We start from the raw sequence: 13,166 nt of genomic DNA, 5'->3' as shown, positions 1-13,166 counted from the left end.
TTAGTCACGACACGAGCCAATCCAAAAAACTTTTTTTGGACTACATCTACAGTATTTAGCAGAATTGCACAATTGAAGGTGTACGGCAACACTTACCGTTACTGATCGCTGCACGTGCACTGCTGTCTGGAGCGTTCGTACGATGACGCGTTCGACCTCGGCGCTTCTGCGAACCCGATCGTGAGGAGCTTCCGGTGCGCTGGTCCCGTCTGCTAGTGTCTTGCTCCATGTCCGACGTGGAGGAACTGGATGCCGACCGATGCCCATTGGCTTGGGACGATATTGATCGACGGTGGGGCGAGTGGATGCTACCGCCCACGCTTACGCTACGCCTTGTGCGGCGCTTCCGGTGCGACGTACCGTTCTGGTGAGCCGTGCACCCATCCAGCGACTCCACCACATCCGGCGGTTCTGTGATGCGTATGCTCGGTGCCTCCCGGTGCTCTTCCTCCGTTTGCAGATCGTGCGAAAGCATGACGCGCGACAGGAGTCCATCGATGCGGTTGATTTCGCGCTCGTATCGAAACCGTTCCACCTCCCCAGTGTCCGCTGGACGTGGTCGATCCGTCCATTCGTCTAGCTCTACCAACCGCTCCGAGTCCTGGGCGGATGGTGCGAGCTCACCGTTTTCTCGCTGCCGGCGTCTTAAGCTACGTTGCGTGTGAAAGCTCTCCTCGCGCACCATCAGCGTGCCAATGTGGCTGCGGACAAGCTTGTAGATTTTGGGCCGAGCTTTGATAGGAGTGGTTGATGGGTCGGCTGGAATCTCTTCGATCGTTACACCGTCGGGCAATGGTGGCTGTGCCGGTGAGTCATTCGCTGGCAGTGCGAGCTGTGGAACGGGTGGCAGCACTAGCTGCAAGTCTCGTGCGTCTTCCTCCTCGGTCGAACTTCGACCGTAGAACTCACTGATGCGCTCCAGAATCGAGCTGGACCGGCTGGCCAACGAGCGGCGCGATCGACGTCGGACGATCGGGGGAGCTTCCTGCGTACCGATAGCATTTGCCGATTTGCTCTTCTGCAGCGATGATCCCCGGCCCTCCTCCTCCTCCACGTCTCCGTTGAGCAGTTTGTACTGTGAACCACTCGTGGACAGTTTGTGACCGAGCCCTTTGTTTTGCAGCTGATTGAAAATGTCGGCCAGCGAGTCACCGGATGTGGATAGCTTCTCCTTCACCAAGGATGTGCGTGAACGCCGATAGCGACCCTGGCGGGATTCTGCCTCCCTGGAGCTGCTACTGCTCTGCATCAGTACCGGCTGTTCGGCAGATCCACGCCCAACGTCCGTGCAATCCGATCGTATAACGCAGTCCGGTCGATCAACTTCCACCATCAGCTCCCCGCTAACGCCATCGAAGAGCTGTATCTTTGGAAAGCTTATGTTGGGCGATGAACTGGATGTCGTCAGTTCCCATTTCCAGCTCTTTGGTTTCTTCAGCGCCAACCGTAGCAGATTGTCTGCGCTGAGCATATTGTTATTGTTTACATCACAGGATCCCTCCTCGCTAGCCGTGCTAGCAATGCTGTGTCGGTACGACATCATCGCGGGCAGCAAAGTTTAACGCACGCACGCAAATAATTATGTCCTTCCGGTCGAGAAGTGTTCCGTAGGGCGCGCATCAACAACGAGGTAGTAAATGCATCACCTATAAGTCCTCTGATGGATAAAATAAACACTACACCATTACACTAGGCTGTGCGGTATGGTCAATGGCTCGCACGGTTATTGTGTGCGGGGTGTGTCGTTCTGAATCTGCTCCGTCTTGACGATCGAGTGAGCCATCATCCACCGGCGTCTTTTGCAATCGTAGCAGAAGATACCACCCACCGAGTACGCCGAATCCTGCATGCAGCATGCGCACCCACACGTTATAGGGTCGTTATACTTTTACGAGCGCACCGATCACAACACTAATGCGCCAGCTGGCTGCCACCGGTTGCTTTGTCTGTCTCCCGAACCCACCGCGGCCTTGCTAATTGCGTGAAGACACAACCGGCTATAAATACCTTGACCGCGTGGCTTACGCTGACCGAGGTGCGACGAAAGCGAGAGTGATGTACAACCGGTACACGGCCAGTTTGTCGCATGACGTTGTCACTGATCTGTGTGCTCGGTACGTATCAGCACTGAGTGTTCCCAGTGGGGCCATTTGAAAATTCCACACCTCGACCGTGGGACCGATCGGGAACATCTAAGCATGTGCTTGCATGCGTTGCGTGTGCTCTAGCGCTCGATCAACTGAGCAAGGTCGAGGCGAGGTAGCGCGCGCGCTACAGCTCGCATGATTATTGATTATTTGATTTCCACAAAATTCCGGCCCCAATCCAGCATTGGTTCAAAGCCCCGGTTGGTGCTGGTGCAATCGGTGTCAAATGGGAAAGAAGAAAATTGTACGAGCACTGCTTAGACTTGGACGTGTCAACAGCCATCAATCGTTACGCATGCCGCTCTGCAGACGTCAGTAGGTGTGAAAGGTAGTATATATATCGATGTCAGAGCAAACATCTAGAAGCACCGAATAGTGTCGAAGTAAACAATCGCCAAGAGCGAGAAGGCCAACGCATATTCTAATCCGACAACACTGACACATCCCCGCTGTCACGCAGCTTGTTGCTGTGTGGGACCGCGAGCGGGAAAAACACATCCCAAAAACTGACATCTTTCCAAGGTCATTCATATTTCTTCTACCAGCCTTGTAGGCCTGTCGTGTTGAAATTGGCGAGGCCATCACCTTGACGAAGGAGCGGGGCCACCACCTGGCACCCCGGACTAGTGGGACACCCCAAAAATAGCTTACTAAATTATTATTATTTTAAAACCAGCTACAGGGGATGAGCGAAAACGGGAGCGGACCTACATGCTTTATGAACTGTCGTCATTGCACAGGTAGTATTGCTCGACAGTACCGCACGGCATAGTTCACCGCAAACCTGTTAGCAACAGTGGCTTCCTCCGCAAGAAAGCAAAAGCCTCAATTCATTCATCTTGAGCCGGTTGATATCTTGCCCGCAATTTACATTCGCTTTGCGCATCGCGTCCACACTGCTACGTTCGGCTCCCTGTGTTGGGGGGGCAACTATTTTTACCCACAATACAACATTTAAAAACTGAGATAGCGGTACGCGCTCGCCGATCATCGAGAGACCGCATAGCATGCTTGCATCGCGCACGAGCCTCGCCCTTCTCTTTCCTGACGCTCTTTCCTCTGCACCGAAATCTGTGAGCCGCTGTATCGAATCCGATCCCTTCTTCGCACGTTGATTGACTGGATGCAAGCTTTCTACATGGAATGTAGAGAGGAGGTCGTCTATCGGTGGGCGCACACCACCGTCTATTTGTTCGCGAGCGATCACGTCACACATCAAAACGGAGCAGAGATTCAGAACGCATCCTAGATTGGAGTATTGTCACAGCAACTAGCACTACTAGCACGCCCGCTACACGTTGGGCTCATAATCCGCGCTAAGCCTACCGAAGCCTCACAGCCACGCAGGAATCGCACACCCGTATCGAGGACCCGTGGCTGATCACCAGGTTCACCGTTCACCGTACACGGCACGCTTGATTTTACGACTGAGCCCCGATGCCGATGCGCGCCGTACGCGAAAAAATCGCGGCCAGCTCAGGTTGGAGCGGGACCGTCCGATCGGTTGTGAAGCGTCCGAGACAGGGACGGATGCGTCGTTGATGCGCGAGCTGCGCAAGACTAGTGACGTGCGAGCCGGGACATAATAATCTGCCGCAGCACGTACAATGTTGCCCAGTTTCGGATAAATAAGCGAAATTGCTTTTCGTAAACCTTCCACCTACACGCACAAGAGCGCGCAGATCCAGACAAGCCAGCGCAGCGATGCGATGCGTGTGGGGGGAGTGGGTGTACAGCGAAAACACCGAATGCCGAAGGACAAGGTGAGCGTAGGGAGCGGCCCATCCTTGACGGTCAATGTGAAGAGCATGTGGCATGTGGATGCATGCACCGTGTTATTTGCGCATGACGATTGCATATTTATTATTATTGGACGAATCCCCCCCCCCCCCCCTTTTTTGCGTTCCCTGTCTGTGGGATCTGTTTGTTCGGGTCTACGCAACAGCACAGGCATGTCTGTCGAAGTAATGCGTCGTGACGTTCGCGAATCAGCGTAGAACAAAGCTGAGATGATTTGGAGAAAGTTCATCTGTGAGATGCGTTCCTATTTTAGCAAGAATTGCGCTTTGCGACACGAAGCCATTTGTCTTATAATACTCCCAAATACTGGGGCGCATACTAGACTTGAAAGGTGGGAAAAATGGCGACGATTTCAAGATTCCGCGAGGCTCTCGCAGCAGGCTGATATATTCACACCGACGTGCATGTAGAGCATAGCCATTTAAATGGTAGTGGCGCTTTATGTTTAATCCATTGCCGTTCATTAAAGCTAGTATACCGCCGGATGCCGCACCAAAGTTACTCACCACGCAAATATAAGGGGCCTGATGCCGCACACCGTTTCCTGCACTGTAAAATCGTTCTTTAATGTCTAATGGACGCACCCACGGACTCCACGCAACAGCAGGCAGCAAAGCGAGTGTGATGAGTGCAAGATCTGTTTAATTACGCCACTGTTCTGCCAACTGTTGTACGCTCACATGCTCAGCTCAAACTCCACTATCCCTGGCTTTTGGGAAGGAGGAATCTTCCCACAGGAGAACAGAAAAAACCGTGTAACAGCTGTACCGAAGCAAACGCAAGGATTACTCACTATTCTCTCTGGAGCGCTTTCCCTGTGTGCAAACCCAAGGATAATGTAAACCATCGCCAACGCATCGACATCGAACAATGGGTCCAGGAAGTTTGTCGAACAAGCAGCACAAGAATGCGATGAATAGACAGGCACACCCACATAGCCACGTGTAGTAGCGAAAAAATGAGCCCAAGGATAGGAAGAGAAGGGAGACAAAAAAAAAAGAACAAACTTCCCTCTAACAAGTCTAATTAAAATCGCACAACTTGGCAGGGCGTTTCTAGGGCGGTGGAGTTTTTCCCGCTGGAACTAGCTGTACCAGTAATGTCCGCATTTGCGGACCCGGGCATTGGGTGAAGGAGAGCTGCCGGGTAATATATCCAACTTTCTCTATTCCAACTATCCATGCCGCACGTTCACCAGTGTCTAGCCGGCTTCTTACTATCAAAAGAAGCATCAAAAACGAATACCGAAAGGGCTTAAGTAATCTGCTAGTTTTGCTGCCTTTCCTTACGTGCGCTATCCTGCACTTGCCGGTTTTGTTTTGCATTACGCCCTGCTGCGAACAGTGGAAGTGGGGCACCTCCCCCCGTGAGACTTTTACGAAAGATAGGGATGAAAGGAGGAAGCTTCTTCGGCTTTCCTGCTGCGCTGCTATACTTGGTTACTTATTATCGCTGTTGCAACCATGCAACGAACAACGGCTGGCTTACAAACAAAGTTATTATGTTTACAAGGTAGCCAGGGACCTAGTGCGGTCCCTTGGAGATGCAAACAAACGATTCTTGCTCGTCGCAAATCCATTCATATCCAATTAATGCTGTAAAGTTTGCTTTGCTTTCAAGAAAACTCTTACATCTTGAAGTTTGAAGCCTTCTTTTTTTTTTTTTTTGGAGTAGGATGGGTTTCAAGATCTCATTCGTGTTGGTTGCGATTAATCACATACACATCAACGTGGGTAAAAGATTGATACTGTCAGCTTCAAGGTAAGTCGTTACATCAGTCGTCGCCGAACCACATCCATCTGGAAGTGCAAGTGCAAACAAACAACACACCGAGCCAACGGGCAAAAAGCTTGGCACACACGACCAAAGTGGTTCCTGCTACTGCTTGATCCTTACGACAAGGCCACCGATCCTGCCTGGTATGTGGCCAAACAGAGCAAAAAAAAAGGTGGAATGAAAAATAAAGAAACTCGACAAGAAACAAAGCAGCTCGTTACTTCCGGTTATCTACACTGTCTTTCCGCTCTTGCTCCGAGAGAAAAACCCCGAGAAAACAAGATTTAAATGGAAAAACTACCCTGCTAGAGGTAAAGTGATGGAACACACACACCCCGGACTATCTGCTGCAAGACACTCTCGACACCGCCAGGAACCAGAAACAACATAGTGTACGAAAAGGTAAACAACTTCCCGGGGTGGACAACTGGTCCGCCATTTCCCAGGCACTAACTTTATCAAGCGAGGTTCTCTTAGTGTACGACTTCCTGGTACGAGGCTGTCCATTTTTTTTTTTTTTTTTTGTTCAACGGTGGTCATCCTTTACAGCCTACATTCAGGCGCTTCACAATGATTGTAGGAAATAAAAAAAAAAGGAAATAAAAACAGACTCACCAGTCTACATCAGAAACGTCAGATAAAATTGTTTCTGCAGCGATTTCGCATTCGCTGGACTTGGAATTGAATTTGAGGTAAGACGAATTCGACAGAAGAAAACAAACTTTGCAAGCGGAGCGATACTTGCCACTTCAGATTGTCAGATTTTTACGAACGAAAGAAATTCCAGTGCGTCCTATGTGACCCCCGCTGAAACTTTTTCTACGTTTTTTTTTGGTTTAGTTGTTGGTAACATTAAATGAAAACGCACATCGAGATTGTACGATGGCACGTAGAAATTAATTAAATCCACTCCTCCTTATCCTTCTTTCTCCTTTCCATCCTTCATGAAAAGGCGATACAACGAGTGGGTAAGCGAAACTTGACATGCGAACACTTTACCCTGGCTGTAATCGATGAAGACTTAGGGCGCGCTCAGTCTTGCGAGAATGGGTGCAGACTTGGCTGATGGATAGCGACCTGCCACCGTTACCGAATCGATCAATCGAAACGTACATGGGGGACGGCCAACATACCGGCGTCAGACATATCCTGACTAGCCTGGTTATCGAGTGTCCTGACACATCAACTACCAGCAACCCACTGGAAATGTCGGCGACACTTGAGAACCGTGTCCTCTGTAGTGCTCGATGGGGTGCATTAGTGCGCCGACTCGGCAAGAGCAGCTGATCGAATAAAACAGGACAATCGAAACCACGCTGAAAAGAGAGGTACGAGTACGCGAAAGTGATCTAAATAAAGGCACGATTCAGCATCGTTTTAGATTACAACGTTTAGAGTGTGTCATTTGGGACAGTTTGAGTGGTCTAGGTAGAAAAATTGAGCCAACTCCAATAAAAAATCCTATCCAGATATTGTGAAGAACCTCAAGACCACTTCTTCTTCGCGATGGAATTTTCCGGTGAGTGTAGTTTGATCCTGCTGGTACTGTTGATGGCTAATCCAGGATCAGATTATTCCCTAACTGCCCTCTTTTTGCCCATTTCTCTCCCATTCCATTACCGTAACTCCATCACTATAATCCGACCATTTTAGCCATTAGCTTCATCACTCACCTGCCTGCCAACATACCCACTAGCCGTTCCCTACCGCAAACTTCACGTAAGTTCATCAGCATCATCGACCTTCGAGCACTCCCGGTCCGGTGAGTTTTGCGTGTGTAGTGCTACATCAGCTAATTGAAAGTAGCTTTTCGATGTTGCCGACTCATTAACTGATCCTTAGACCTCCCCCACTCCTCCCTACTGTCCCACCCCACTTCCGCTGCCCGGGGGAGTTTGCCATCGAACCTAGAAAGCGAGACTATTCCTAGTCGGCAACAGGTGGGCGCCTGCATCTTTAACCAGCCCGCTCTCTGGCACGACTTCGAAAGTCGTGACATAGTTGACGGATTGAAACCGCCTAACGGATTCGGGGGTCCATTGCATCTCAGCGGGAATCGGGTTTGAGGTGGTTTCAAATGAGTTACGGTGCGATTTCAAACGTTCTGGGCGTCATCGGTCGCGTGCTGCAGGACTAGCCTGCTCATGCATCGTGAAGAGCTGCGCCGGAGTTGCCAGCGCTAACTTGGGAGGCCTTTCACCAACCTTCACCAACAGGCCACCGACAAGTTCGCTCGCAGAGAACGTCGGCAAACGTTCAACAGTGTGGGTTTGCGGACAATGGAGAAATGAATGATTTATCATCCACGCCTTCCCCGATTGCTCAATCTGAAGTGTGCTGCTTTCGCGTGACCCGGACTTTCGGATTCTGGAAAATGCGAACTTGTGGAGAAGTCCTATTTTAATGACACTTTGCATCCGCAGAGCTCCCTCACAGAAACTTACTCCATCCCATCCCAAAGCCAGTTTCTGCAGCGCCGAGTGATAAATGTGACTGAACCTCGACCGATAGGCACTTTTGCGGGCGTCCCCCGAGCATGTTTTCCAAAAAAAAAAAAAAAAAAAAAGGATCTTGGATCCGACCAACGGCAGGAAGAAAGATGCCCGCGAATCGGCCACGGAATGGAGGAACTCGTCGTTCCGGGTGCGGCGGGTGCTAAACAGTAATCCAAACAATTGCCCGCCGCAATCACCGTGGACGGATAATAGGCCATAAAGACCCGTTCGGAATATGAGCCTGCCGTGCCGGATGTGCCCGTTTGGTGATGGCGGTGGGTTTGGGGTTTATAAATATCCACCCATGCGATATGAAATATGCGCGCTACCCTCGATCTCCCAACCGGGATTTTCACGCAGTATCGCGCACGGAAAAACTGCAACCAAATGAGGGAATCAACCAACGAAAAAAGAATCAAACAAAATTGGATGAGGATCCAGCGGAGGTGAAAATGAGCTTCCCAATTATGGCTTATTATTTCCACCCTGGTGGCTTTGCAGTTTTTTTTCGGAGTGAGGAAGTGGGGGGGGGGGGGATTCACTCAACGAGCCATCCCGAATTTCCCGATGGTGATTTTTCTTTTCGTGGAAAATGATAAACATAGGAAGATGGGCTAGGGAAATTACACTGACCAAGGGAGACGAGCAGCGTACAATAAAACTCTTCACTGGCAGTTGGAGTTGTGTTGTGCGAAATAAATTTGATTGAAGACCGTACCGGGACGAATTTCTTCCTTTTTTTCTCTTCCTTTCCCTTTCCCCATCCTGTGGTGTTCGGGGAGTCGCTCAGAAGCACTGGGAAGTTTCGGGATCCTGGGCCCAACGGCCCACTGTGATCAATGGCCGAAGCGAAAGTACTTTTTTAATCATTTAATATACTGCGGTTTTGATGGAGGCGAGTTTCTCTGCAAACACTGCAGCGATTCATTCACCCTCATACCACTATTCTTTTGTGTTCCATTTTGATGATTAGCCGGCATCTGTCATTCGGGAAAAGTGACGTTTGGTGCGTTGCGCGCAAACCAACTGTAATACATTTGCTGGTGCTATTCTATTATTGCTACGCTATACTGAGGTTTACCAAATATTCACCCTAATTTGCGAGTCTTGCAAATTCTCTTAACGATCATATTTTTTTTTTTTTAATTAAAACTGAAAGAAGTTGCGCTCTTGGCCTTAAAGTAAATGACAACATGATGATCTTCTGGCCAATAAAAACAGTCCTTGGAACAAAATAAGTAAAATAAAATACTCCAGCGCCCAGCGCCAGTACGCGTGATTAATGGCCTTGAGTTCAACTGCGCCCCGAACTCCCCCCCCCCCCCCACGCACTTGCGTCCATTAGTTGGTGAAAAGAGGTAAACAAAAAGGAGCCAGATCGCACCTCAAACTCTGACAACGGGGTGGGGAATAAAAATAAATCGGACCATGGTTTTAATCCACCGGTTTCGCGGATTCAACTCGGAGCAGGACAAAGATGCTGGATCCTTTGTGAAATAGCTGTGATAGTTGAAGAATTCTTGTCTTTCTCGCTTGCTTTCCGCTTGAACAATCTATCATAGAGAAAACAAAACCGTAGCTCAGAAAAAATTGGAAAATGGGATGGGACGTGAGGCCTATTTTTCCTTTATGACAAGCCCGGTAATCAATGATCTTAATTTTTGTAAACGACCAAAACAACTTTGCCGTTTTCTTTTTCTAGAAGAGCCGTAGGGAGAGGGGGATCTCTTCCGGGAGATGTGAATGTCTCGGGGGAACAGCGGAACTTGATGTGCGACGCAGAAATAGAAACGATAAACTGTTGCCAAACAAAACGGGCGGGCTCTTGATGATGTCCTAACTCTCGAAACTCTTCAACATCCCAACGAAAAGGAAGTGGGAGGGTAGAGTTGGGCAGGGCGGATTGTCAACGCAAAAGACGGGACAAAAACCTTCCGTGGAGGCCTTTCTCCCCCAGGGGGTTGGTCCTAAAATGTCGGAGATGAGTCGCCATTTTCGGTCATCGCGCAATTTGCAGAACAAATGACTGTCACGCAGTGTAGCCGCCACGCAGCGATGAATTGAACCTTTTTTTTGGTTGTTGTTATTGTTGTTGTTGTTGCGTTGAGAATAAGGTGCCGAGGGGGGGCGGGAAGGTGTGGGTGGGAGGATGAGTAAAACTTTTCCTTTCAAACTTTAGCCGCCTAGCGTACGCAACGAAATATTGACGCCTTATCGCGCGTGGGACGTGATTATGATGAGATGAACAATTTTCCTTCCCTGCTCTTTTCTTTCCCGGGCATCCTTGCCCGCCCCATTCCCTACCTATGGGTGGGGATGAAATGATAATAAAAAAACTGCTTGGCCTTGACGAAAAACCTTGACACCACTCCTTCGGGAATCGCTTCGCTTTGTCCAAAAAAACTTTCCAAAAAACAGCTTACGAGCAAAGCCCAATCTATAATTTTATTTATGTCATTTTAATCGTCTCGTCACTGTTTGCTTCTTCCCTTTGCCGATCAGACCCGGGGCTCTGCTTAATCTGTTTATACCCTCATCCCTACTTCTTGGGTGCTTCCGTCTACCAATTTTTCGTCCCCAAGCCAAGGTATTCGATTACGTGCTTTATTTACCGTCATGCAACGGGTAAAAGAAAAAAGTTCACCCATCCTAAACAAGGCCACTTACAGGGTAAATTAAATATCAACGCAATTCTGATTTTTTGGGGGCAAGCTTGTCATTGTCCGTCGTACTGTGGAACGGATGATTCGTTGGTAGGGTCGGGAAAAAAAGGGAGTGGAGAATAAACCAGTTCTCTTTGCTGATGAAAAATATTTGTTTATCGATGCCGTTGCGAATAAAAGTACTTGCATTGCATACCTTTCAGGCGCTTAAATCCTGCGCAGTCCTGAAGCGCCTATAGTGCTGCAATTCGCATCACACACTGTCAGTTTTTCAAAAGCCCTTGTTCAATGTTTCGTTTCTTAAAAACAAAAACTATGTATTCTTCAACCCCGCCCGCACCGCACCGGAAAAGCACCGGAAACGATGCCATATGCAAAAGCAAATTGCACCGCCAAAGCAGCAGCTGCAAACGAACGGGAAATTCGTCGCTGGCGGCGGTTAGCTGTCAAAAAAAAAAAAAACGTGACGGAAAGATTGTGTGCAGGGCAGCAAGGGGGAGTTGGTATCTTTTCCAAACATCATCATCCTCATTATTGCTATTAGAACTACCCACCAGGAATAGACAATCTTCTCTTTTTTTTTTGCTATCGTTCTTGGCGTTTCTTCCTGGTTTTGCAATTTTGAGCTGAAGTTTAAATAATCTCTTCCTTGGTTGGTGCTTCCAAATGGGCTGCGCTAGCACGGATGGTGATGCTAGCGGGGTATGGTTAGCGCATAATTTCATCGTTGATGTTATTCTTTTTTTTCGTGTTCCTCTCTCTCTCTCTCTCTCTCTCTCTCTCTCTCTCTCTCTCTATCTTCTCTCTTTCTTCTGGAGATCTTTTCATATTTTCCATCGAAGCGTAACGTTATGCCCCCCAGGAGACGGATCGGAAGGAAAAGAAAAGGAACGAAATTGTACAATTGATGAAAGAAAACTCACAAACAAAGGGAAGCACAAAAGCAGCGCGGTACAGTAGTGGTGACGGGTATGGATAAAATAGAGAAAACTCCCCAAGAATCCACGTGCCGCAAGTCGGCACCGGAAGAAAGGTATTCAATTAAAAGTTTTGCTTCCCCTCCGTTCGTCCTCCGGCATTCTCCCATTACGTGCTTCGGAACAGGTTGCAGCGACGAGGTACTAGTTAACTCGTTACTTATGGCCTCGCTAACTGCAGCTCGATCTAGAGGCTCCGGTGGCCGTTCAGCACACAAAATCTTTAGCTTTGGGGACTTTTTTTCCGCTACTTCGCTTCTCAGGGGAGCTGGGAGTTACTCCCGAGTCAAATCGGTGTTGCTCCACGGTGTTTCGTTACTCTTGGTTGGCTGCTACACTACGACCGTCAGACCCTGGCCCTCCTTTTTTTCACGGACTCTCATCACTTTTGTAATATAAGCAGACTAACGAAAGAAAACGGAAAAATTGTCCGAGATCCCTGCGCCTCACGCGGGGCAGGTCCAGAACTTCGAAAGGTCGCATGAAACTTTAAAAAGCCGCAAGTCCCGAACGCAAAGCCGAAATGGACACACGGTCACTTGCAGGCCCGCCAGTAATTGGATTGATTCAATATTCATACCAGCCCGCGCGCGCGAGACTGCACAACAACAATCTTACTCTTCATCGTCTATCGAGGGATGGGGTTCTAGGGGATGGAGATCCACAGCGCAAAACCTGGTGGATGTTGATGTCTACGATACTTTTCGGTAGCGACAAGTGAAACAACTTCAACGGGCGAGAGAGCTTAAAAATCTTCATGCATAAACGATGAGCTTTCGTCGGGGTTTAGATGGTTTTGCCGTAAGGTGGGTCCTTGTACTATTGAGCAGCCACAGCAGCATTCAAGGGCATTCAACACGAACCCTTCAACTTACGGCTGGGATGGGATCGATCATCTTTGAAGGTAGTGTGACATTAATTGTGGAAGGAAACATGTGAAAGGATGCACATTGCATACATTACGGGGCAACTTTTTGATTCAATCTACCTCACATTGCATACCATTGCGCCACGCTTGCCAAACGCATGAAGCTATGCAATTTTTTGTACAAAATTAGTTTCTTTGCTCTTTTTTTGTGCAAAATAAAAACCTTCAGCTGACGCCACTTCACTGCTGTGGCATTATACATCCAATTACACATCCAGCAATCATGATCATTATCCAGTAGCACACTAAATAATTGTCATCAAATGAGGTTGGCGCAGAATAATAATCATAACAGCAAAAAAAAAACAAACTAATTGTGGCATCGAATCACACTCGCTCGGCTCTATCGCCTTTATTGGAATGAAATTGAATGACAGTAA

General features: G+C 48.7%; 3 protein-coding genes across 3 annotated transcripts in view; 1 reads left to right on the top strand and 2 right to left on the bottom strand.

The window, feature by feature from the left end:
* LOC126567280 (uncharacterized) overlaps positions 1-1,543 on the bottom strand; it is a 92,915-nt gene extending 91,372 nt beyond the window's left edge. The window contains exon 1 of the mRNA XM_050223540.1: positions 97-1,543. Within this exon, the coding sequence (XP_050079497.1) occupies positions 97-1,543 (1,447 nt within the window). The remainder of the gene's footprint in view (positions 1-96) is intronic.
* The window catches only part of LOC126557930 (UNC93-like protein MFSD11), a 240,393-nt gene that overhangs the window by 100,893 nt on the left and 126,334 nt on the right, over positions 1-13,166 (top strand). The gene's annotated exons all lie outside the window — the stretch shown is intronic.
* The window catches only part of LOC126556714 (protein GPR107), a 381,205-nt gene that overhangs the window by 268,177 nt on the left and 99,862 nt on the right, over positions 1-13,166 (bottom strand). The window lies entirely within an intron of this gene.

Source organism: Anopheles maculipalpis, chromosome X (assembly GCF_943734695.1).
Source record: "Anopheles maculipalpis chromosome X, idAnoMacuDA_375_x, whole genome shotgun sequence".
Taxonomy (NCBI): domain Eukaryota; kingdom Metazoa; phylum Arthropoda; class Insecta; order Diptera; family Culicidae; genus Anopheles; species Anopheles maculipalpis.
The sequence above is the reverse complement of the archived record's forward strand: the minus strand, read 5'-3'. Positions and strand labels throughout refer to the sequence as shown.